Below are 27,358 nucleotides of genomic sequence, written 5' to 3' on the forward strand. Positions count from 1 at the left end.
GGATAGCATGTGCAATATAGCATGTATTTTGCTAAATAGATGCATGCCTAATTTTAAATAGGTGCTGAAAAGATGCTCAGTTTCTTTACACTATTGCATACTTAAGAGTTTAGTCACTTAAAATACAATTTTTTTTCAAATAATAGCTCTTCAGACTACTGCAACTTTTGAGTAACTTTACCAGTTTTCCTTTTTTGTGTGTTTATATGTGCAGGTCTTATCCAGCCAATCCCAAGGAATAGCCAATTCTTCCAAAATTATTTTAATAATAATTTTGTGAATGATGCAGACAGACCATACAAATGTTTTTACTGCCATCGAGCGTATAAAAAATCTTGTCATCTTAAACAACACATCAGGTAAAGTAAATACACAGGAGGAAGGAAATGCATGCAATAACGAATCTTATGGAAAAGCATGAAACTTGTATAGCATTCATTGAAGAGACTTTGTGTTTCTTATTTTACTGCCTTTAACTACGGAAGCAGTGATACTAATTTTTCTGGTAAAGTTCAAAGAAATTTTGGACTAACTTGTACACATGCACAGTCCTAGAGGTACAAATGGTGATGTTTAATGTGCAGTGTAGCCTATTAACACTCACGGCATTTTTTCCCCTGAACTACATATGGAAAAGTGCATGTAGTGCCTTGCAAATTCTTGTAGTAATTGTGTAATTGCGTACTCCAGACAATCTGCTTTGTGTGTAACTGCTGTTATTTGAAAAGGAGATTAAACTTGTCATTTTGTGTGCTGTTTTCTACATACTAAACCTGAAACAATTAAGCTTAAGCCATAATCAGAGCAAACAATTTTGTGCATCATTTTGTTGCCTGAAGCTCAGTTCAAGTGCCATGTAGTGGGTGTATTTTAAAGTCACAAGATCAGAGTCACAGAAGAACTTAGTTTGGAGGGAACCAGTAGAAGTAACTAGTCTAACCTCCTCCTCAAAAGCAAGGCTAGCTTCAAAGTTAGATCAGCTTGCTCAGAGCCTTGTCAAAAGTTTTTGAGGCTGTGAGCTTTGAAATTCACTAGTTATCAAACATTGCTCCCTGCTTTGTATACTATGCATGACTGGAAGAGAAAATATGGGAAAACTTCATGATTACCAGGATTCAAGGAAAGATTTTATACTGCTACCTGCTTGTTTCTGCAATGTAAGCTCTGTACCACTTTCTTCCATCTCTAATTCAAATTATAGTGAATATCTCATGTTTCCCTTACAAATTGAGTTCTGTATTGGTGGAGATTCTCAAATGGGCTTGAAGTAGTTCTTGGTTTCTATATGCTGACTAATCAGAAGCGGGAAAGCCTTGCAATATGTTTTGCTTTTTGTAATACCCTATCTAGATTTTTCACTATCCTTTGCAGATACAATCAAGCTGGACTCTCTTAAATCAAAATAATTTTAAATTAGTAAATGTTGCTGATTTGCATCATTACCACCTTCATCGTTGTCCTTGACTTAACTAAAATTGATTGAAATTGACTAAAATTGATTTTAATCTTGTTTTACACTTTTCTCTTTATTTTCTTAGCATAATTTTCACTGTTTAGTTACTGTTAAAATGTTAGTTGCAGATAGAGGGCTTTTTTTTTTTTTAGCCTAAAGAGGGTCTTATTTAGCTTATATTTAGCCTAATTTTTATGCACATTTTACTAAAACAGTTATGTAATTTAGAGTTTTACATAGATTCATAGTTTTTGCATCTTTCATTTGTGTTAGAGAAGTGTAGTCGACTTATTTACTAGTTCATTTTGCTTTTTATTTGTGGTTTTGTCAGGATTCTTTGAATAGAAATTGTAAGTATTCTAATTACGTACAACATAGATTGCTTATTAGTTAATTTACTTTTCATGTACTGAATACTCATGTATTTTTTTTGTAAGAATACATTTTGTGTTTGAAAATTACCTGTTCTTCAAATGCCTGTGCTTAAATTCATTCTACTGTTGGTTATACATGTACTTCAGCTCAAAATGAGTTGACTTTAAGTGCCTCATTAATTATTTTGTGCATCTTCATTTTTTTTCTCCCAAACTGAAGTATGAAGATGTGAGGGGGGAGCCACTCATGCTTTCTTCTCACTGATATTTGTAACAGAGTACTTAGTGGGTGAAGCTTAGCTTAGCTTTGTTATGGCCATAGAGGAATTAGAGCAACTTTCCCTTTTTCCATATTCTTCTTTCTTTGTAAGTACAGGCATTGCTATACCTAAATTACAAGACCTTAAACTTGTATTGTCAGTCTGCCTTCGTGAAATGGTGCTGATCATTGTTTAGAAAGCTTGTGTTCCTCTGCAAAACAGGAGAATTTATACTGTTGACAGAGCAGTGACTGAACAGTATGTCAGATTCTTCTCCCACAGGCACACCAAGGAAGGGATGGGTTACTCTACCATTAATTCCATAGATATTTATTGGTAATGGAGTAGTAATTTGGTATCTGTCGCAGACTCTTTGTTATAGTAGCTGATGTGGTGGTCATAGACTTCTAAGGCTGTTGTAGTCTTAACCCATCCCTAACTTTTCCCAATTCCAAATGCTTATTTTACTATATCCTACTGCCCTTATCTTCCATTTTCTAACATTTACCCTAACTGCCTTCTGTTTCTCACTTCTGGGATTATACAGTTGTAGCTCATAAAATTCTCATTGCACTCTGCTCCCTTTTTCCTAACTGTCCTACAGTTTGTTTTATATTCCAGTGTAGTTCTAAGGGGAAATTCTTCTAACACCTCCTGAAGGAAAGATTTGGGAAAAGTGGAGTTAGAGTACAGATAAGAGAGTTTCTCTACCTGAATACTCTTTTCATGTAGCAGTCTAAAGTACTGGTTATACTGGCTCTTATTCAGGGGTATTCAGGATGGGCAGAGTCCTCTCCAAGAGCTTTGTTGTTAAACATTAGGTTCTAGAAAATTAGGTACAAGTTGAATTTATTTAGACTTAAAACTTACTCACTAAAAAGTCACAGAAGATATATCACAGACACAAAAGCCTTCCCTGTTGCTGAAATCAAGTCATTTCTCCAAACTATAAAGATGTCAGAGATTTTTCTTAGGAGATTGCCAGACTAGTATTTAATACGAGCAGAGCAATATATTTTTTTCTGAACTTTTGTGGACGTGGATGAATTGTTTTAGCTGAAATTAACAAAATATATAGATGATAATACCTCAGTCTGAAGAAGACATCTGACATAGAAAAATTCAACCCAAATGGGGTAATTCTGTCAAAGTCTGACCAGCAAATGAGGTCAGACTGCAGAACATAATGAAAACTGTCAGACAGCATTAGTAGTCATTGCTTCTAGCCCTGCCAATGATGACATGCAAGACATGTGCATGTATAATTTATTAAAGCTTTCAATTTCCAGCTTTTGCTAATTGAGGCATGTTCCATCCATAAAGAAGTTACCTTTGTTTGGTTTATTTTGCTCATTTTAAAACTCAGTTTTTAAATAATTTTTGGAATAAAATTGTTAATCTGCTTTAAATTCTGTTTTCTCTTTAAAAGGTCACATACTGGTGAAAAGCCATTTAAATGCTCTCAGTGTGGAAGAGGTTTTGTGTCGGCTGGAGTGCTGAAAGCACATATTAGAACACACACTGGATTGAAAGCTTTCAAGTGTCTTATATGCAACGGGGCCTTCACTACTGGTGGTAGCCTTAGGCGACATATGGGTATCCATAATGATCTTCGACCATATATGTGTCCGTATTGTCAAAAAACATTCAAAACATCACTAAACTGTAAAAAACACATGAAGACCCATAGGTAGGTATACAATTTTTATTTTAATCCTTTGGCATTTTTCAGTAGTCCTTCCTGTTTAAAAAAAAAAAAAAAGGTCTCTTTCAAAGTATTTTTAAGAACTGTGCTTTGTTCTTTTTATTACTCTGAATCTCCAGTTCAATTAATTTTGTGTATGTTTATTGGTATATAGAGCTTAAGAGTCTGGCTTGCAAGAGAGTTTAAACTATATTGGCCATGTCAGGCCATGATGACAAAAAACAAAGTTGAATGAGTTTTCTTTCTGAGAGAACAATTACTTTACTTCCAATGATACAGTAATTTGTTGAACTTGACTCCATCTAATCAATGTTCTCAAAAGCAATTATTTTCTACTAATGTATTAGAGATAAACTAAAGTGAAGAAAGACTAAGTAAGTACCTTGTCATTTAAGTTTATGGGCTTGGAATGGAGATTCTCTGTAGTAAATATTAATAACTGAACAAGGATATTTATTTATGGTTAGGAAATACTTAGCTAGATCTGAAGGTATGCTAAGTAACACTGTTTAATAAAAATAAAAATTCTCTTGTATAAATAGTTACAAGAGTGCCTAATTGAAGCCTTGGAATGATCTTCTTTCTTACCTTGCTTTGCAGGTATGAACTTGCACAGCAACTTCAGCAGCATCAGCAAGCTGCTTCAATAGATGATTCCACAGTAGATCAGCAGAGCATTCATGTTTCTACACAGATGCAAGTAGAGATTGAAAGTGATGAGCTGCAGCAGTCAGAAGCTGTTACAACAGATCAGCAGGCTATTTTAGAGTTAGACCAGCAGCCAGTAGTAGGCACAGAAGAAACGGGACTAGAACAACAATTGGCTGATCAGCCGTTAGAGCAAGATGAAGGTAAGTATTCAGAACATGGCAATGTTTATAAAGAGATAAGTTCACAATTTCTCAACTTTTTCTTTACAAATTTCAATGATGGTTTCAAGACAATGCATGTAAGTAACTGGAAAAACACATGGAATAGTTCACTGCTGAATATACCTATGACTTACTTACACACTAATGAATGAAAGAAGTGTTAAAACAATAAAAATAAATGGTATAATGTTAAAAAAAATCCTTTTATTTAACAGAACTCCTAAAGATATTCTAAATATATGGAAAATAATGCGATGTGCACAAAACTTTTCCTCATCACCTCCATTATTAATAAGTAGACTGTAAAGCAGTGTTATTTAGGAAGTTATGTCTGTGTTTCAAAGTGGGAGAATACAAAAATATTTTATTAATTTATTCTGTTAATAATAGTGAAATGAAGTGTTTCCCTTTTGTTTATTTGGACTTTTTCTTGTTATAATTAATTAGTAACCATTGCAGAGGAATATAAACAAAGCCTACAGTAAGCAAGGATTTAAAATATGTAGGATTACCTGTTCAACTAATCATTTTTTATTTATTTTTAATGTAATGAAAATTCAGATGACTATAGAATGTGACTCTTTGGGAATAACTGTGAATTATCCAGTTAATTACATCTTCTTTTTTTGCTCCCCCCACCCCCCCAATGTCTTTCAGATAGGTTTGTGACATCCCAGCATGCTTTACAGGAAAACATCACTCAATTTGAACAACAAGCTATAACACAGCAGTCATTTGATCAACAAGGTTTATCACAAGGTTAGTAGTTAATAAAGCTTTTAAAGTGATCTTTATAAATTTCGTTCTACAGCATTGCTATCATAAAGCATTTCAAAACTGGACTTGCAGAAAGCAATACAACTACAATGCAAAGAGAACTTGTGAAGACTTTATCTTAAATTACTATTATGAAATTATATCTGGTAGAAGAGTATTTTGCCTGCTTAATTATTAGGTTTTGCTGATGTTTAGTCATTACAATTTGGGGTTTATAGTCATGCATTTTATATTCTTCTCTCAATTCTTTTTGAAGTTGCTATAATAGTAGGCAGTCCACACAACTTCTCCCTTAAATATATCTGCATAATATCCTGAGATAATCAGAGAGAGAGTCATAGATTTGACTGAGTAGCTGTCGCGATTCATACTTTCACCTAACCACAGCAGTTTTTTCTATATTTTACAAAGCTACATAACTAACAAGGTATTAGAAACAATTGGAAACTTTTTTTTATTTGGCCTATAAAATACTCAGAAATATGTGGAAGGGATGCTTATCTAGCTTGAAGAGAAAGTGAAGAAATGACTGCCTTCCCTTGCTGTGCCCTGTAGGATTCTTTAAGTTGTTTACTTGATAGGAAGCTAGTGTGTGCTGTTTCACTGTTTGGGATTTTTGGTTTTTTGGGGGGTTGTTTTTTAAGGAAGCATACTGACCGGTTAGTTGTTTCCTCCTTGTTTCAGATTCTAGCAAAGAAGTTTTGTATCTTTATAGCTAATACTCAGTAATTGTTATTCTGTCCAGTTGTTGACTAAACTTCTCTCTGTTTTTAATTTGCTTAGTTATCGCCTTTTGTAAAAATGTAATTGACTGTGCTAATTTGTATGATACTGTGAAGAAATAGTGTAATTTGTTGCTGATTTTAATCTTCTAGATTGTGCTGCTTTGTGCGTAACTGAGAAAAGAAATCAATGTCTCAACTTTCATTAAACAAAACTGAACCAGGTCCCTATTTAAAACACTGTGGTCCCCATTTAAAACACTAACTTTTGTTGGTTGCCTTTTACAGTTTTCCAAATGGATGAGAAGACACTACAGAAAAAAGTGCAAACTTTTACTCTCAGTATGGTGGTGGTGGTTTTGTTTTTTATGGCTGTTTTCAAATTGTAACCTTTGTTTTGTTATCTTATTTAGACTTCAGTTTCTTTGCATGTGCATTTTTTCATTAACAAAATAATGAATACTAAGTGCTTTCTTCAGGGAAAATAAAGACTCCTGTAGATCTTACAGAAACAATTTTTCATCATCAGAGAAATTTAGGCTGCTCATCGATACATTATAAAATTGGTACAGAGAACCAGAACTTTTTTTTCATATGAGACTTTTTTTGTATAAGACTTCTCCTATTCTACTTGGAATCTCATCCACAGATTCCCAACTCTTTGAAGTTTCCTTGAAGATCCTGGAGCCCTTCAAAATTTTTGAATTTCAGGTAGGTAAGCATATGCGCGGATGCATGCGTTAAATTGGTCGACCCTCTCCCTATGTCTGCATCTGTGCTTCATGCTCCTAATTTCTTTTTCTTGGCAGCTAGGCAGGACATTCAAGACCCAGATATTGTATCTTTTTTTTCTTGATACTTGTAGGCTGTATTTTTACAAAAATATTTTGGCTCAGTGTTTAACTTCATTAATAAAACAACACTGGAGGGTTGGGTTTTTTGTTGTTGTTTTTTTAAGGAAAAAAAATCATATCCAGACAAAAGATGCTGATTTCTAGGTCTGCACAGACCTGTGAAAACTTTACATGTTTATTTGGTCAGGTATGGCAGTAATATTTTTAAGAGAATTTCTGTTTTGTTTGGATAAATTTTCCTTTTGGTATGCTTCAAGTTTGTAAAGAAGTATGGATCGCATGAGGGTGCTACTGTATCATAATCTATCATTCATTTTAGGTAGTTTTGAAGACATTGAGAGAAAAGGCATTTCAGTGTTCTTGATAGTTTTACATATTCATGCCTCTTCATTTGACCTTTTAATGAGGTCAGAACAACCAAATGGATCTTTTATCAAAAAAGGGCTTTGGTTTATTGAGCATCATCTGACATCAGACGTATTTTCATATAAATTATGTCACCATTTCTTCCTTTAAAAATCTCCCTGTAAGCGTGGTTGGATGTTGATAATTGAGATAATGATGTGGGAGTAGTCTTGAAAACCTACAAGAATTTCAAATACGATACAATTCTGTAACCCATATGAATATATCCTTGCCAACAGACTGCTCTTTTGCTTTCTTACAAACTTGATTTGTAATCTCAGGACTTAAATTCTGATTCTTTCAGTAACTGTTTACACATTGATTCTAGTGATTACTGTGGAGCTGGTTCCAGACGTTCTGTGGGAAGCAAACATACAGAACATTTAATTGCTAGTCTCTGGTCTCCACAGAGATGCTCAGATGCATGTAGGTATGTTTGTAATGTCAGTTTGGAAAATGAAGACTTTAGGTTGTGACTAAAAACCAAAATACTGTATTTTCTGGGAACTACCATACTATTGGTTTATGGTTCCTACATGCAAGGCATCTCTGCTAGTGAACTGATCCTGGAGTGTTCTACCCTTTTCAGTAAGTTATGCCAATGTAGAAGAGAATAGCTTGGGTGATTTCCTCAGGCCAAGAAAAACAAGCATTGCATATGAGTACTTATACTGAAATAATATGAAAGCTCATCCCAAGTTTAGAGGACTTTTTAGTAAAAGATCCCTCCTACTACACAGAGCTTAAGATGTTTTCTGTTCTTTGCCTGTCTAAAGAAGACTAAGTTTCTAGGAAACGATATACAGGGGAGGAAGAGCAAGACCAGGAACTGAAGGATCTGAATTTTATTTCTGTCTGTTTTTCAGACTGAATTTCTGTTTTTTCAATGCTGTTCTGTCAAAATAGGATGATGCTGGCTTCAGCCAGCCTTTAGCATACTCAGAGATGTCAGATCTATTTAAAGTTTTGAGTGGAATTTGACCTTCATACCAGGTACTGAGCAGAATAAGAATGCATCATATATTTTCTTGTTACAGCTTTGGTTTGTTTTTATTCCAGAACTGCTTTCAGAAGTAGTATTTCATTCTTCACTTTGCCCAAAAATATCTCTAAATTCAGAACTTTTTGTCTTGAGCACTTTGTTCCAGGATTGTTCCTGGAAAATTTTTCAGGATTTCAATAACTGCTATTACTAAAACACTGTGAAGTGAAACAGGTATAATAACTTTTTTTCTTCTTCTTAGCTAGTGAGAAAGGTACCACATAAAAATGTTCGAGTTCTTTAGGTAACCTTTTCTTTATATGTTTAACAGTTATTTCCGTTCTTGTATGGAGAGCCTTGAAGTGGTGTCACTTTTGCTTCTCAGGTTCTTGGGGCCTAGGTTTATTTTGGTGTTCTTACCAAATGTAGCTTGCATATCTTTTTTTCTATAAGGCTGCTTTTAAATTTTATTTGAAAATAGTAATTAGTGGCCATCTTGTCACTGTAAGGCTTTGTTTGGCTGTTCTTCAGGCTACTTTTTTATTTTGTCATTCCACTAAGGTGATAATTGAGATGCAAGGTTCACATTTTTGGCCATCATGAAAAGCTAGCACTAGTTGAAATTTTTTTGTGTGTATAACTAAATCACACAATCATCTAAATTCTACCTTACTGAATCTTTTTGTCTTTTTTTTTTTTTTTCTCTTCTAGTCTTGGTTAGTTCTAGGGAAGAAGCTAGTATTCAGGCTTCAGTATTAGATTTTGTGAATAAGTTATAACCTGACTAATAATGCTTTCAGGGTTTGTTTACATTTATTACTTTTAATTCTATGATGTGAGAGGTAGCATATAAGCAAATTTTTTTTTCCTGTATTGATAGCAGTATTCTTCTGCTGTGAAAAGTATCTTTTGGGAAAATTTCTGCTTAAAGCATATCCCAGTGTTTGATATATTGTAATTCAAAACATTCTTAAAGCATTGCCTTTTGACCTTTGATGCTATGGTCATCTAATACAGGTTTATTTCTACCCCGTTTTCATAATCTTCATCCTTGTTGTCCATTAAAGGCAAACTGCATAGAAATAATAAAATGGCTGCTCTTATATTAGTTACTGATAATTACGGTTTCATTTTTTTCTGCATAACATTGAATTTTTTTGTATTAGAAGTATTAGGGGTTAGGTGGGTTGGTAAAAGAGCATCTCTAATAACATAGAGACAGCTGCAATCTGAGGTATATTTTCCTGACTCTCAATCAGCAATATTGTCATTTCATTCATTCATTTAGAAAAGGAGATAATTGGGATCTGATATTTTACAAGAACAAAAACAAATACAAATTTCAGTTTTTATACTGGGAATATGAATAAACACATTTTTATTTTTACTTTGCAGTTTGCCTTTGAGAGGCCTTACTCTACTATTATCTAAAGAGTGGGAATATGTGGAGGAGATCCAAAGTAGGAGATGGGGTTACTTTATCAGAAACTGGAGTTCTCCTATTGGGTCATCTCCTCCACTCACCCGCCATCCTCCCCACTGAGCTTTGCATCCTTGTGATCGGCTTCCAGTGTAGTTAAGGGAGCGTGGTACCAACGTGGATAAAGGGAGATGGGTCAACCTGTTTGACACATGCATGCTTACATACAAGAAATTCAAAATTTCAATGGCTCTAAGGTAATTGTGGCATCCTGAAGAAACTTCAAACAGTGTTGTTCTGTGGAGGAGATTGTCCAATAGAATTCCAGCCAATGGTAAGTAACCCTATTATGCATATTATGTAGATGCCAGAAACATTTGTGTATTTTGCCCCTCAGCAGAGAAGAGTATAAAATCAGTATTACTCTGTTGTAATATTACTTAATCTCATTTGAAGATAGTCTTCCAAAAAGTGTGGTGTTATTCAAAGTCCTGTTGTGCATATTTTCTGGAGTTGTGACTGTCTTAATTTTTGGCAGGTTTTACGGTGAATGACAGCTACAATCAACAGACTCAATTTCCAGCTGTGCAGCAGCTGCAGGATTCGAGCACACTTGAATCTCAGGCTCTTTCAACAAGTTACCATCCACCAGCCCTTCTTCAAGTTCCAAATACAGACACTATTAATGTAGTAAGTACTGCTGGAAGGCAGAATCCATTGTTCTGTGCTCAGTGATGATTTTCTTGTAAACATAGGTGATTAGGTGAACTCTGAGAAATCAGGTCAGTTTCAGATTTCTTTTCTAGATTGCTTTTGCTTAACAACCAAAAACAAGGGGGGGAAGACTAAATAAATTGACCTGGCTGTATGTTTCTAAAAAAGAATTGTATGTTTTGATGTTCTAGATTTAAGAAAGGATATAATAGTAAAAAGTAAAATCATAAACCGAAAACTTAGGAGTTGACCTAATCTTATAAAATAATCTAATTTCATTGCACTGTCTTCTTTCCTAATTCTTAAATTCTAGACAAATGTTTTATGGGTATAGATATGATCAAGCAATAAAAATAACATTGCAAATGCATATTGATCGTTCATGGAGCTTGCATATTGCAATGCATGATGTTCTTTCATGGTACTCATCTGGTTAGACTTTTAAAAGAGTTTGATTGCTAAAAATACAGTTTAAATACTGCTTTTTATTATCTTAACAGTACCTAGCATGAAGACCATCTGTAGTAGTTTGAGGCTACCTTTATCATACTGAGCTGCATAAATTATACCCTTTTTATATTTTCAGCAAGGGTAAATGTTAATCTGAGAACTGAACTGGGTTTTAGGATCCTGCAAGGATTTGACTAATTTCAGCCTACAGTCTACAGGCTTTGGAGTTTTCTTCTCTTCAAATCTTAGAACATGCTGTCCTTCTGGAGTATTGCTCTGTAGTCGTTGTTGCGCAAAAAGATCATTGAAAAAGTATTGAAAACTGTTGGCACCACTCTGTATCTTGCTACTGAATGTGGGGATCATACAGTTTAGAAAGGCTTCTTTAGTGTTAAATATGACCTCTCAAATGTCAGATCTGAGAGAACTGAGACACGTTTTTCTAGATTCATGGAGGGATATAAGTGCACCACCTTGTCTGTTTATTCACATTCAGTAGCTGCACTTTTTGTTGCTTTCCTTTTCACTTTGGAAGAGAGAGAGATATTGTACAACACTTAATTTCTTGTCATTAATTTATGAAAGAATAGATTTTTTTAGTATAATTTTTATTATTTATGTTAACTATAAATGCTGTAAATTTTTCTTGTTTATGTGTGTGGCTTTATTTCAGTGTTGTGTTACTGAAATTTATTTGAAGCTTCTTTGATTTCTAGACTACTCGCTTGATACAAGATCAGTCATCACAAGAAGAACTTGAATTGCATACCCAACGGCCTCATTTTCTTGAGGATAATGAAGATCAAAGCAGGCGTTCATATAGGTCTGTTACACTTAATTTCTAGTTTCTGTCACAGAATTGCCTGAATATTTTATGGTTTTTACTTATATGCAAGTAATGACAACAATTTTCTTTTAATAGATGTGAATATTGCAATAAGGGTTTTAAGAAATCCAGCCATTTGAAACAACATGTACGATCACATACCGGTGAGAAGCCTTATAAATGCCAGCTTTGTGGCCGTGGCTTTGTTTCCTCAGGAGTTCTTAAATCACATGAGAAGACTCATACAGGTAATAGAATATATGAGCTCTATTTTGCTTAACTCAGGTTTGGGTATTGTGAATGTCCTGTATAAGTAAATGTAGACAAACTGTGTGCTACTTACTTGTTCCTGTTACTTTAAGGAGTTAAAGCATTCAGCTGTAGCATTTGCAATACGTCCTTCACAACTAATGGCAGCCTTACCAGGCACATGGCAACTCACATGAGCATGAAGCCTTACAAGTGCCCATTCTGTGATGAAAGCTTTCGAACAACTGTTCACTGCAAAAAACATATGAAAAAACATCAGGCGGTCTCCTCAGCTGTAGCAGCAGCTACAGAAACAGGAGGGGGAGGTAAATTATTTCATTTGTACTCTTACTGTCCTTACTACATAACAAGTAAAAATGTTTCAGTGAATTACATGAATGCTGTAACAATAATGCGATAAATTATCCTTTCAGTATGGATAATGTCTAGTATCTAGAGCCACTGCAACTCCTATTTTATCTCAATTGTTGAAAGAAGTTGGTTCTCCAAGAGTTTCTCCAGTGTATTAAAAGTGACAGTAATAGTGTGTTTTTCCCATGTAGTTATTTTAGTGTGCCACTAAAGTAGAGTATACTTTTTTTTTTTGCCCCAAATTACTCATAGCTGTGTTTAATTTATGGTAAAAACAATAATTACAAATCCATCATTTTTTTAAAAAGATATGCAAACGTGCATGGTTATACCATTGAAACAGATTTAACTCCAAGCACATCGTGCAGTGACTGTGTGTTTAATAATAAACCCTAATATTTTTGTAATTTAAGCTTACAGATTAAACTAAACAGACTTTTTTGGTTTTTTTAATAGTTACATGTGTTGAAGATGATGATGAAAACTCTGAAAGAACTTCCAGAAAATCACGGCCTGGTGTCATAACTTTTACAGAAGAAGAAACAGCAGAACTGGCAAAAATTAGACCTCGGGAAAGTGCCACTGTCTCAGAAAAAGTTCTTGTCCAGTCTGCTGCAGAAAAAGACAGAATCAGTGAGATCAAGGATAAGCAAGCCGAACTGGAAGCAGAGCCCAAATATGCTAACTGTTGTAGTTACTGCCCAAAAAGCTTTAAAAAACCCAGTGATTTAGTCAGGTAAGGAGTAGAAAAGTTTTCTGTTAATTTCCTAAATTCTTCACCAGACACTTAGCAGTAACAGTTTCATATAACCTTTTTTTGTCTAAACTATAATTTGACAAGTATTTATATACACTTTTCATGTTACAAATAGTTTAAAAAATATGCATCAAAGAAAATTTATAGTCTACACAGGACTAAAACAGCTTTTTCATGTTTCTTGTTTCCTACATTACTAAAGTAATTATTACAAAGTTTTATCATAAATGAATTATTTCTTGAAGTAGGATATGCATATAAAAGCATGAAAAATCAGTTTGAAAAATAGTAAATTCTGAAATCCTTCCCTTTACTAGTTCTGCTTAGTGCAGTGTAAATGTAAGTATTCTGCTAATTCTAAAATTAGTAAGATGCAAAATAGTTAATTCTAGTAGCTGAGATATTTTGTGCAGAAGTAGAAATTCACATACTCATGTTTTCTGGAATTATTAGGCATGTTCGTATCCATACTGGAGAGAAGCCGTATAAGTGTGAAGAATGTGGGAAGAGTTTCACTGTAAAATCTACTCTAGATTGTCATGTTAAAACACACACAGGTAAGTAAGATTTTGAACGTCTGTATTTAGAGCCCAGTTACTTCCTTAACAGGCTTTTTTGGCTAAAGGTTTTGCAAGGAATGGTGTGTTTCACTCTTACCTGAAATGGCAATGCTAGGTGAAATTTGGCACTCACAACATCATTAAACGAGTCATATTATGGAATTTTGAATAAGCTGTATTATAACAACATTCTATATCAGTAGGCTTATAAAGTGGCTGTTGTCTCAGCACATTGAAAAAGTATGTATTTATCTAAAATATTTTAATTTCAAACATTCTGCAAAATTGCAAGGCTAAATGTTCTTCCTGAGTAAGAAGGGTGGAGTTTGAGGATTTTATAAAATTAAATTTAAAAGATTCTAAAAGTTTGAGTCTGTGCTGCTAAATAGTTTGAAAAATAAGACTACAAAAATTTTGAACAGTTTGATCTTTTAGTCATGCAAGTTGAATATAAACCAACCTCCGTGATTTTTAAGTTGTTGCAGTAGTTTTTTTGTATTACTATGAGAGAGATCTGGTTTTAATTAGTAATATTTTTCAACTCCAATTTTGTATAATTTCAAAAAAACTCTCTAATTAGCATTTTATAATTTTTTTCTTACTATTCAACTTCTGTAAGAAAATCTTGAATTTATTAATTTCTAAAACTGGCTGCAGTTTTGATAAGGTGAATGAAATATTCTTTTTGAAAATGCTGAAAAAGACAGCTTATAATGCCATAATGTATCATTATTTTGCTCATGGAAGTTCCCTTTCCAGTTCGAGTATACGGTGTATTTCTAGCACTGTTGTTGCCTAAGTACTACTCTGTTTTGTTAAGCCAGATCTCTGTCTAGTCTAGTATCTTGTCCTGGATAGTAGCAGATGAAATGAAAATAGCGAAATAAGGGTTTGGTCATGTTCCTACAGCTGCTAGCAGTTTGCAGCTTGTGGGACTCTGTGAACTAGAGGTGGTATCTTTTTGCTTAATACCTTTAATGGACTATTTTTACGTTAGTTTAATTGTTTTCTGAACCCTTCCAAACTGGGGTCTCCAGTACATCCCGAGTAATAAGTTCCTCTGTTTGAATTTGTTATTCAGTGTGCCATCTGATGGTTTCATTTTTACGTCCTCTGGTTCTTGTGCATGAGGAATAAGGAGGGAATTGGTTTTTTTTTCTCCTTTGTCCAAGCTTTTTATTATTTTATAGATTTCTATTTAGTGTAAAACAGAGTTTTTTAGAGTGAGTATTTTAATATCCTCAACAGATTTTTCCAACCTGTTGTTCATATTCTCTACGTTATGTTTTATGATAATGCTGACAAGCTCAGGTCCTCTCAGGTGCCTAGAGAACTCCCCTAGTGACTTTCAGCGTTGTGAAAACTGCCCATTTATTCCTTCTTACTGTTTTCTGTAATATAACTATTTTTCTTTAATCCAGGAAAGGTCTTTCATCTTGTGACAGTTTTTCTAAGGCCCTTTCATATAGATACTCCTTAAAACTCTGAAAATCCAGGTACACTCTTGTCAACGAGAATCTGGTCTCCTTCAAAGAGCTCTCATAGATTTGGGAAGTGTAACTTTTCACTACAAAAGCCCCATTGACTCTCCCCTACACAACTCACTTGATCTTGTGTTTTTTTGATACTGTTTTCTGTTATAATTGCACCAGCTTACCTCAGATGGGCATCAGTCTAACTGGTGCACAGTTTCTGCATTTGAGCCTGGATCCCTTTTCAGAGGGCTGTTTTAGGCTGTGGGCAACATCTACAGCTCATCAATTTTCTGTTGAGTCGTATTTGTTTTGTTCTTTGTGATTTTTTCCCCCCTCTCCCGTCTTTTAATGCAATTGCCTTAAATTCACCTAATAACAGTTCAATTTGAAAAGCTCGTCTGATCCTCCCCTATAAAAGAAAGTTGCCTCTATGGGAACCTACTGACTTCATCCGTAATGAAAACTGATGCACAGAATTAATTCTGGTTTTGTACAGTAGCTTTACTTTTGAGTGCTTTTATGGTATCATCACCTTTCAAACCAGCAGACTGGGGGTTTTTTGTGTGTTAGGAGAAAAAAAATAAATCTGTAGGTTTTACACCATTAGCACTGGATGTTTATTGTATTACAGCGTGAACTTAACTTTCCAGAAATTATTCTCTTTTTTTCAGTTGGACTTCTGAAATATGTCTGTATTTCTGGTCACATCCTTTTACTGTCTTAAGCTTTGGGGGGTTTTTTGTTTTGTTTTGTTTTGTTTTGTTTTTTAATAGATCAAAGTCTTTTAATATGCAATATGTGGGTTTTTTTCTGAACATTTAGTATAGTGTCTGTTAACAATTGCCATGCTGTCTGAAATTATTTACTGTTTGGGTGATGGTGTTAATTTATTTTAACAAGCATTCTCATTATATGTTTCCTTTCAGAAATTAACCGTTGCTCTAATCACTGTTTTTGGCTTTCAGATTTCTAAAGAACTTTGTAGTGTGATCACTATTACAGAGAGACCTTTTTGTAATAGTACTTAAAACTAGGTCTTACAAGCCATTGAAGGTTAAGTCAAATTTTGTGAGTTCTTTGGCTAAACACTTATTTCTTGTATCTCATCCTGACATAGCAGGTACTATACATGTAGATAACTAAAGTCACATGTTATTATATTTCTGCCTTCACTGCTTTTCTAATTCCTGTAGTGTGTAACAGTCTTTGTTAATATTTTATCTGAGTAGCCAGTGGTATGATGTAATCTTGTAGATGCAGTGAGCTCACTTAATTTGACTTCATTAGGAAGCAATGCTGCTTCTCTGGCATTTGTCATTCTTTTTGTCATTCCTGTATAACTTTGCATCCCAAGCTGTGACAATCTGTTCTCCAAGTTCTGGTGTGTCCAGTACATCCCTGTCTTGACTTAGTTTAACATTCTAGTTCATCCATCTCTTTTCTTCTTTTTTTTGTCTTTCTTTCTATTCAGATTTCTAGTATTTGCACAAAAGCACGTCAGGTCTTGAACTGATCAAATGTTTTAATGTCTGTTTAAACAGGACTTCAGATGCTGAGCTAGCTCCTCATTGTTTCCTACTTAATTTTGTTAATTTCTTCCTGGTCTTTTTTTTTTTTTTTTTTTTTTTTTTTTTTGAAGCTACAAACTTCTAAAGCTTCACTCTCATGATCATCCTTAATTTTATACCTTGTTCAGTGTTGGCTTTAGTTTGTAAACACCCATACTAATTTTTTAAGTTATGCCAACCAAGAGCCTAGTTCTCTTTTGGTTTAGATAGAGCTTCCTCTTGAACAGTATATCATCTATTCTGAAAATCTTTCCCAGATCCTAGCTACATTTAAAATCCTCTTTCCTATGTTGTTTTCTTAGCTATGCATTAAACTATGCCTTTATTCCTGGCTGTATCTCCAGAAACTTTTCAGTGGATGCTACTTAGGATCTTTACCAACATACCTAACAGTATATTTTGCTTCCAACACACATTATGTCCACACATTCTTTTTTTGATCTGAAATCTCCATCCTAAAAAGCATTTTCTCCCTTTGAAGAAATAAATAATTGTGATGAGGAAGTCACCTCTTCAGCTTTGTTCTTCTGTACATGGTTTTTCTCTGCTTTAGCAGCATTGACGCAGGCGGATGAGAGAGAGGGGTGTGCACTGACATGTCACTCAGATTCCAGCATTCCTCTTGAAGCTCTTCTAAATTAAGCCATTTCTTTCCTCAAGACTACCCTAACCACCTTTGATACATCTCTAAGGACTAAAGTTTACTTGTGCTGTATACATGTTAATATACAACCTGTCTCCTGCATAGGTAAGGATATATATGAGTCTTAATGAAGTAAAATGAGAAACCCATGCTCTTTTGGGGGACCTTTACTTGCTTTCCTAGGCTTTTAGAGAAGAAAAAATATTTCACATTTTGTGGTGGTTTTTTTTTTCATGGGAAGGAGTGCAAGATAGTTTTCTTCATGGTGCTCTTAATGAGGTAGACAGCTTTGCTGCAGCCCAGCTCCCCTTTTTTTCCTTGGTTCATGATGTTCTGAGGCTCTTTGTGGTCCATTATTTGCTAAAATAGAACATTGCCAGACACTTGCTTTGTTGAACAAAAAATGCCATCAGTGTTTGCCTTTTAATCTGAATCTGTGATTTGAAATAGGCTGAATTATAATTCAGGAATTTGAGAGATTCTTCTGTGTGAATGAAAGACAGAACTCAATAGCAGAAATTACAGGCACAACTTGTTTTTGTGACCTGAGAATCAACTGTAAATAACTAACCACCAAAACGCAGTTGTACATTTTGCTGTGGAAGTTGAGTCAGCTTTGTTTAACAGTTGATCTAAAGGTTTACCAAGTAAAATGGTTAATTTAGTCACTTACTCTTAGCTTATCGCAACTACAGAGAAATCATGGTTTTATTCTTTTGTGGTAAGACAGCTGTCCAGAATATGTTGGGTTTTTTTTCCCCCTTTTTAACTAGGAAGCAATATGATACTGAAAGGCCTGGGAATTTCAGGAGTTACTGTGGGTTTTCAACTGCAGTGATCAAGGGCATGTTTTCTGCCAGATACTTACATTATGTTTTTTGTGAATTGTGCAATTGCATGTATAGTTAATGAAATGAACTACATAGTTACTGTTTTTATTTGTGTAACAGTAGAGCATACAGGATTCCATCTGAGACAAAGGATTTTTTCAGATGTTATGCAGTCTGGTAGAGTATAGCAAGAGGAATTATACATGTGCAGGCCAGACTTGTGTACTTCTGTGTATTTTTTTTTTCTTTCAGAAGTTTTTTTTTTGAATATTCTCAAATTTATAGATATTATTGGTTTCCTTTTTGCAATCCATTAGTACGAGCCGGTATTGCTAGACAGTTTTCTGTGAGCATGCTGGGAGTGTTAAGGATTGAGATCTTTATAGATTGGTCTATAGAGGAGGCTTACATAGGTAAAGGCTGAAACAAGAGTAAAATTGCTTGAATTAAAGAAGAAATGAGCGACTAAGCAAGGGGAGCCGAATTCTGAAGAGCTGAAACTTCACGGAATCTCCAGTTTTATGAACTGTGTAGTTGGAGCAACTCGGTTAGTCAGGAAGGTGAGAGATGATGAGGAGAAGGAATGAGAGTTTTTAACAGCGCAGTAGGAACAAACTACTGAGTTTTGAAAACTGGGGGAGGAGGGGGGAGGAAGTGAAAAGATATCCTTCACTGAGATTCTTAATTCATTTGAAAAGCAGCCAAAATTATAAAGAAAAATGCCGGTTATTTCAAATTTATTCTGTTCAATTAGCTTAAAATCCATAATTACTTAAATTGTTGTACACGTCCTTTTTTTTTTTTTAGGGTTTTTATCATTTTTATTTCTCTTTTAAATTTTTCCAGGCCAGAAGCTCTTCAGTTGTCATGTATGCAGTAATTCCTTTTCTACCAAAGGGAGTCTAAAAGTACACATGCGCCTGCATACAGGAGCAAAGCCGTTTAAATGTCCACACTGTGATTTACGGTTTCGTACTTCAGGGCGCAGAAAAACCCACATACAGTGTCATTATAAACCAGAGACAAAGAAAGTTAGGAAGCCTGTCACACGTACTTCAGCTGAGGGACTACAACCAGTCAGTCTTCTTAATTCATCCTCAACAGACTCTAATGTTTTCATCATGAACAATTCTGTTTTGACAAGTCAGTTTGATCAAAATTTGCTTCAACAAGGACTTGTGGGCCAGGCTATCCTTCCTGCTTCTGTGTCAGGTAAAAATGAATGACTTTTTGGTGTTGGTGTTTAGATCAATTACTGAACTTTGCTTTCTGTTAGAGTTCAAACTTATGCCAAACACTACTACTTAACAGGTAAGAGTTTTTGCTGAATTCATGATTTGATGCATGGTAACACCAATAGAAATTCATTTATTTTTAGAATGAAGAGATCAATGTGTACTAGTCACAGTTAAACTAAAAAAAATCTCTCCGGTTCAGCTGTGGTGTTACACTACAGGAAGGAAGAAAATACAGATAAGAAGTAGCTAGAGTACTTGTACTTTTTTAGCTAGACCCTGTTGTCTTTCCTTAAAAAGGAGACAGAAGCAAAATGGTTGCTCTGTAAGCCTTCCATTTCAAAAGATTTCTTTTGTACTCAAGGGTTAGATTATAAAGCAAAGAAAGGTTTGTCTACGCTATTTATTTACATAATTAATATGAAGAGCAGGTTTTAAATGTACATGCTTACTTGAATGTGTGTTTTCCCATAGTGAGTAGTTCAGAGTAAAAACTAAAAAAAATGCACTTGAGAGATATGAAAAAACTATCAGTATGACTATGTATGTTAATTAAATGTCAAGAGCCTAAGCCTTCAGCTGTATTAGCATATTAAATGTGCTGCACACTAGTCTCTGACTCTGAGGCTGACTGGCACTAAATAGCCAGCATCCATTCAGTTAAACTCTCTTAATGTTGCAAGTAAATAACCTTTTGAAAATGATCCTTGCTAATTTCTGAATTACTTTGGGAGTTGTGTTAGTGTTAGCCCCTAGGCAAAATTTGGACAGGGACAGTTTAAGAGTAGATAAAGTTCTGGTACTTGGAAATGTTCCCTGGTACTACTTAGAGTGTAGGTCTTGGGCCCTGTCTGTCACTTCTGAAAACGAGACTTTGATTTCTGTACTGTTTTTGACACTTCTGTCAGTGCATATGTATGATTTTGAAAGTACGCCCACAAATTCACATTAATATATCAGTCAATATTTAACTACAGTCATTCTAGCTTATCTGATTGGACCTAACATGAGTCTAAAACTGACAAACTTGAGTTCAAAAGAAACTGACAGGTTCCTTTTGTGATAAATTTGTGATAAATAACTGTCTGGAGTTTTGAGTGAACAGAATAAGGAGTCTCTAGCATGTTTAGATGTCCTAAAAAGTGGCAGGAAACTTTTTAAATAAAGATTTGTGACTTGCATTTTGCCTAGAGTAGGTTTTTCTGTTGGATGCATTTTAAAGCAAATTTATTATGATACAGGATTATAGAAAGGGAAAGAAAGATGTTTCTGAAGCATCAACCAAAGGAGACTAGTTGATCACACTAAAGGTGTTGGGAGATGTGTCAAAGACAAGATGGTGTTTTTCGTGCATTCACTAAGTAACTTTTTTGAGATGGTCTGTTCAGTTTTTGACACAAGAAGCTTCTAAACTCTAAAGATTCTAGATTTCAAATGCTAATTTACTCCCCCCTGCCCCCCCCCATGTGAGTGTGTAGAATAGCTTTTGATTCTTTCTCAAACAGTATTTCTGTACTATGCATAAATATTGCAATAACCTTCTTGGTCTTATATATGAATGTTCAGGGTCATAGCCTGTACCTATTTAGTGTAAGTGCTTCTTGTATTTAGGGACAATACACTCTCCAAAAAAATCTGTTCCAAATTTCTGCAGGTTTCCAAAGCTACTCTGGAGTAGTTTTATTTTGGAAGATGTTAGTGCTTAAATAATAACTACCCCTAAATTACATGGAATTTATGAAGTTTTAAAATAGGCAGTCAGCTGCTTCAGATTACTTTTATTCTTCTTAAATAAATGTATAGATGTAACTTTGATTTCATTTATAAAAATAAGCAAGCTAAAAGAGGAGGCCAATAATGATATAGAAAAACATTATAATATGACTGTTTTCTTTGGTAGCTGGAGGTGATTTAACTGTGTCCTTAACAGATGGTAGCTTGGCCTCTCTTGAAGGAATACAGTTACAACTTGCTGCTAATCTGGTTGGACAAAATGTTCAAATTTCTGGAATAGATGCCACCAGTATTAACAATATAACATTACAGGTAGGTTGTTCTCAATTTCTTGCTTTTAATTTTATAGAGTCAGTTTGAGGGCTGAAAGAAGCTTAATGAACATAAATATTTCTGGAAGAGTTCCCTTGATTTGAGCGTGCTGTGCAGCAATACCATGCTATATCAGTTGTATCATGTTAGAAGGATTAGACAATAGCTGCACAGATTTTTCTTCTGGTTTGGTTTCTTTCTCTTTCAGTTTTTCAGGATTTCTTATCACCGTTCTGATTGCTTTAAAATGTATGTTTTTTTCTTGTAATTGCCTTTTGTCTTTTAATTGTAAAAGCATTTTGCTGTAAACTCTTCCGCCCACCCACCAAAATAGCCCAAATTATTGCAGAGAATGTACCTGAACAAACAACGCCTCCATTATTTGGCAGGCTTTCTATATTTAGATTCAAATTTTACATTCTTATTGAGCTGATAAAAATGGACAATAAAAATACCTTATAGAAAAAGGGGAGATAATTCAATTTCAACATTTATACTTAAAATGATGTGAAAGAATAGATTTGATGAACTGGTTTGTGCTTTCAGTTTCACAGAATCATTTAGGTTGGAGGTGACCTCTGGAGGTCACCTGATCCAACCACAAGCTCAGAGAAGAATCATCATCAAAGTTGCATTAGGGTGCTCAAAGCCCGAGTATTCAATAAATTCTAAGCCTAAACCAAATAAAATTGTGCTTTAGCTTTGTCTCCCCCTACTCCGAAAACAGTTATCCCTAAAAAGTAAATAGTCTACTTATAAATATTGAGAACAGATGTATGAATGTGAAATGGAAATCTGTGTAGGATATTTAGGACCCACATAGGAGCTGAAAAAAACAGATAACTTCTGATACCAGTTTTCACTTCTGCTCCATGCCTTTTCACTTTCAAAGACCTGAAAATGATGATAAGCCTTACATGCAGCAGTGAGACAATATAGGATGCCAGGATTGTGGATACATGACACTACAGATAACATCCCAGTGGCCAGCATGCTTAATGTAACTGTGATCACAATTTCCCAAACATTTTGTTGATCTTGCTTGCTCTTGTAGGTGAAGAGAGGGAAAAATGTATACCTGAAGCTGAATAGACTGTTCACATATAGACTTTATAGACTCTCTATATAGAGAGACTATTTAAAATAAAGTTTAGGTTTAAATTTATAAAATTTAAATATTTTATAGACTTTATATACAACTCTTGAATTCTGGGTTTTTATTTAAAATGTTTGCTTGACCCATATTTGGTAATTTCAGATTGATAGATTGAAAACTTGCTTTTCAGATTGATCCAAGTATTCTACAGCAGACATTACAACAGAGTAATATACTTGCTCAGCAGCTAACTGGGGATCCCAGTATGGCTTCACAGAATCCCTCCCTCCAGACGACAGAAAATGCAATGCCGGCTAATGTGGTTATTCAGCCTATATCAGGCCTGTCTCTACAGCCCACAGTAACATCTTCAGCTAATATGACAATAGGATCCCTATCTGAGCAAGAGCCTGTGCTGACAACCAATACCAGTGGTAAGCAGCATCTGTAGTCTTATTACACTTTGAGTTTTTTATGTTTAATTGAGATATTACCCACAGTGATTCGTATCTTAGAACTTTTATTTGATAAATAGATTGACAATAAATCAGTTACTGATTTAAGTTTGATAAAAGGTAAAAGTCAACAAAGAGAATTTTGGTTGTTCAAAAAACATAATAGAACTTAAATAGATTCAAGCTTTAGGATTATAAGTGACGTCTGAAAAAGTCAAATTTTGTCTCGTAGACAACCATAGACAGATTTTGAAATTCTGTTTAAATTGAGATGCAGTTCCTTGTTTTTTATTCAAAAATACCTTACTTAATAAAAAAAAAAAAAAAGCATATACTTTTTGTAACAGCATATTTGGCATATTTTACGACTTTATCTTACCTATAATTGCAAAAAAGTTATTTTTTTCAGAAGGTGGAGTATATGATGCAAATATTGAAGAATATTTATAGTCTTTAGAAACATAAGATTTTTTATTTGAAAGATCTTAACCTGTAGAGGAATAAATTAGGCATGGAAACAATTTCTTGTTGTTAGATTTTAACCTCAAATATCTTACCTTAGCTACACTTTCCTTAGTAGTTCAGAAAATAAAGTAGCAGTTGTTTTTAAAAAGTTTTATCTGTTATAAAGAAAGGGTCGTCATGTAGTTTTGTTGTTGTTCTACCCATTTACATTTAGGTGCACAGGACATCTCTCAAGTCATGACTTCACAGGGTATGGTGTCCTCTTCAAATGGGCAACATGAGATAACATTGACCATAAATAATTCCAGTTTGAGTCAAGTTCTAGCTCATGCTACAGGTACTACTGCTACAAGCTCATCAGGAAGTCCTCAAGAAATCACTCTTACAATATCAGGTTGTTATTTTTAGTGATCTTTAATGCTACCAGCTCTCCAGTTTATAATCTTGCAACACAGTATCATTTGAGGATGTTTCCACTGTCCACAGCTTTCTTTCAGTGTATTTTCAAATTTGTCAGCCTTAAAAGAGTAACCAAATTTCTGCTTTTGAAAACTAACTGTGTTTGCTTTGAGGACACGTTAGGTGGGTTCCCTGTTTTATTCATAGCCTTGATTCAACATATATTTTTCTCAGTGACAAAGCCAGTATAAGTAAGCAGTTCCTGCTTCCTTCTGTACCTTCATTTGGGATAGTGCAACTCAAAGATAATGCTGAAATGGGTACAAGTAGATCAGGATAGGGGTTGGGGCTGAGTCTGCTTAATTTAGATTTGCTTAAATGCCTGTGAAACCATGTTCTGATCATTCTTTGGGGTGTACTATTCAGTATTTATAATATGTAGTTAATGCTTCAGGTTTCTTTGAGACCAAATTTTCTACTGCTTCTAAGAGTCTCATCCCATATGTAGTATGAATAGCTTTCCAGTTCCCCTGAAGACACTTTGTAATCTGCATCATTACGTTTTCTTATTAGATCCAGTGGAATATTTAGTGTTTCTCTCTCTATGCCTTTTATGTAAAGAGGCTTTTGTTGAGATCTCTCACAAGAGGCTACTAAAAACTAACTAGTCATTCAGTAAGAGGTAATGTATTGTCTTGCAACAAAAAAAATGAGGTAAATACCAGAATAAAACCAGCAGAGATAAAATATTCAGGTTTTGTCCTTTCTTCTGTTTTCCCTAAAAGTGTGGTGGTGGTAGATACATTAATGATAAGAAAGGAGCGTCTGAGTGGTGGGGTTAAGTAGATTTGCAAATTTTAGTTTTTAGATAAGACAAATCCTGAGAAGACTCTGAACTACTGTAGAAGCACTTAATTGCACTTTATGAGTGAGCAACAAAACAATTGGTGAAAGTTTTACAGAAAATTAAAAGCGAATCAGTTGGGTATAGAAAAAGTTGGGTATAGAAAAATACTTTTGATATTTAAATTTGGCTTCATTATAGGAGAGAGCTGATAAGCATTATGGACAGTTTGGTACCACCTTGGAAGAAGTTATGTTAAAAAGTAAACAGTGTTTGAATGCATGAAAAGATGATGCTAAATATTATGAAAAAATAAGATTGTCTTTGTAAGGTAAGGTTGCCCAACTTTGGCAGCTGCTGAGATTAGATCTGGGTTATAGGACTCCCCAGCATCATTCCTGTAACAGTAACCTTCTCTGTCTCTCCCTGCATCCCCAAGTTACACACTGCCAAATTTGGTCACTTCTGCTTGAGGCAGAGGAGCTGCCGCAGCCTGATTTGGCTGAGAGCACTCTGAGCAGGTAGAGTTTGGTTGCTTCATGAGGAAAAAGTAGTAGCGTACTGAATGAAGGAATTGAAGTACTGGAAGACTGAAGAACCAGGGTGAGAATGCATACTGGAAGTGTACAGCTGCTCTAGAACTTACAGTGATAAAAGGAAAGATTTTTGATCTGTGCTTTTGATCTGTGTTCACCTTTCCAATTTTTTAAAATAATAGAAAGGTGAACAATAGACAGATATGTTGCATTGCCCCATTGCCAATGGGCCATAGCATTGTAGTAGCCCTTTCTAGATGTTGCACAAAGAGCACACACTCTCCAATTAGGCCAAAACATTCAGAAATTAAAAAAAAAAAAAAATTATTTGGGAAGCTGTTGTGGAAAAAATTGTTTCCTCTTTTCAGCATAGGGGTGATGAAGCTATTATCAGATTTCCGCTGCTATTTAATGTTTGGGTTCAAAACTATATAAATATTAAAATCTGTAAATATCTGCTTTAATACAAAGAAAATCTGCATATAAATATTGGCTCCAAACCTGAATTCATTGTTTCTTGGAGGTTTCTTAAATTCAGTAGTTTCAACTTAGTTCCGATGCAAGAACTCTGAAACTCTTTTGCTAGGTACTTAGACTCATTTGTTCTATGTTACATGCTGAAAACTTTTCTGCAACATGCTTAGTGTTTTTTAAATGTGATGACAACAATGTCCAGGTTAAGATGTCAAGGTCACCTACCTACATTTTTCTAGACAAGCTTGTTCATGCATATTCTGTCTTGCAAAGAAAATGGAATACAGCTGTCCAACGACTGATTAAATCTTCTTTCATTTTCTGTATGTTCTATGCCTGTTGTCCATTCCACAGAATTAACACCATGTGAAGTGTTGTTTTTCCAAAAGAAGACATATTCAATGCAATCAATTATCTGTATAATAAATAAAAAAAGTAGACATACAAAATATAAAAATACATTTTAACCATTAACCTTTAGTTCACTAGATTTTATAGTTCCATGAAGTTTGTGCCTTGAATCTGAGATCAATATTTGCCTAAATATCAATAAGCATGTTTATCTACATATTGGTGTCTAAATGTTCATAATTACATCTGTATTAAAAACTTGTCTGCCCTTTCCATAAAAGTCTGCATGTGCAAAAACCAATTTTTATATTTTGATTGCATTTTCTACTTTTATTATTTTATGATTATTTGTTTATACTTCTAAGTACAGTAGCAGAATAATGTTGACATTTCCAGTTATTAATAGGACTAATTCTGTTTAGGCCAAGATCTTATTCAGCATAATTCTGGAAGCAGTGATCTGAATGGCAGCTTAAGGCTGACAGCGCCAACAATCAACAGTCAGACTGCAGGTGCTACATTAACTATAAGCAATGACCAGCTTCTTTCTCAGGGCACTTCACTAAACACTCCAGGTATGCATACAATGATTTTCTAAGAAAAATAATTACATTTTATTAAAAAATAGGTGTTAGGTCAGCTAACTAAATCAGAAATGGTATAATCTTGGGCATTGCAATTAAGGAACTAAATGGCTTTGTTTTTTCCTCACTGGCGTTAAACTCTGTTTTGCGCTGTTTAAATATTCTTCTAGGCAGAAGAAGAAAAAAAGTGAAAAGGAGAAGACATGTTTACAGTTAGAACTTTGAGGCTCTAGAGGAATATTGTAGAACTATTTCTGTAAATTGCAGGGTCAAAAAATATGATGTCTGTTGCAGATAGATACTTTTTTATATCAAATTTCCTGTAGTACTCGAGTCATATGAGATTATATATATACATATATATCTATGTATATATAAAGTGCAGAAATGTTTACACTAATACTTTGGTCTGTTGGTCTATTCATGCTTTAAGAACTAAATCAGTTTCTTCACTTTTTTAGTGAATATGCATACTTATTTTTTTGTCTTCCTTTTCCCTTCATCTCCTTTTCTAGCTTCCTCTAGTGCATATATACATCTATAAAGCAAATCAGCTTCAATGTGAGACTGTTGAGAGAGACCTACCCCAGAATATTCAGTAGAAT

General features: G+C 34.5%; 1 protein-coding gene across 1 annotated transcript in view; it reads left to right on the plus strand.

The window, feature by feature from the left end:
* Positions 1–27,358, plus strand: part of ZNF236 (zinc finger protein 236) — a 90,228-nt gene that overhangs the window by 46,408 nt on the left and 16,462 nt on the right. The window contains exons 13-27 of the mRNA XM_067292159.1: positions 215–359; positions 3,517–3,777; positions 4,393–4,643; positions 5,322–5,423; positions 10,363–10,514; positions 11,705–11,811; positions 11,911–12,062; positions 12,177–12,389; positions 12,892–13,171; positions 13,646–13,749; positions 19,115–19,480; positions 21,404–21,549; positions 22,836–23,079; positions 23,780–23,959; positions 26,592–26,744. Of these exons, the coding sequence (XP_067148260.1) occupies positions 215–359; positions 3,517–3,777; positions 4,393–4,643; positions 5,322–5,423; positions 10,363–10,514; positions 11,705–11,811; positions 11,911–12,062; positions 12,177–12,389; positions 12,892–13,171; positions 13,646–13,749; positions 19,115–19,480; positions 21,404–21,549; positions 22,836–23,079; positions 23,780–23,959; positions 26,592–26,744 (2,856 nt within the window). The remainder of the gene's footprint in view (positions 1–214; positions 360–3,516; positions 3,778–4,392; positions 4,644–5,321; positions 5,424–10,362; positions 10,515–11,704; positions 11,812–11,910; positions 12,063–12,176; positions 12,390–12,891; positions 13,172–13,645; positions 13,750–19,114; positions 19,481–21,403; positions 21,550–22,835; positions 23,080–23,779; positions 23,960–26,591; positions 26,745–27,358) is intronic.

Source organism: Apteryx mantelli, chromosome 2, assembly GCF_036417845.1.
Source record: "Apteryx mantelli isolate bAptMan1 chromosome 2, bAptMan1.hap1, whole genome shotgun sequence".
Lineage (NCBI taxonomy): Eukaryota > Metazoa > Chordata > Aves > Apterygiformes > Apterygidae > Apteryx > Apteryx mantelli.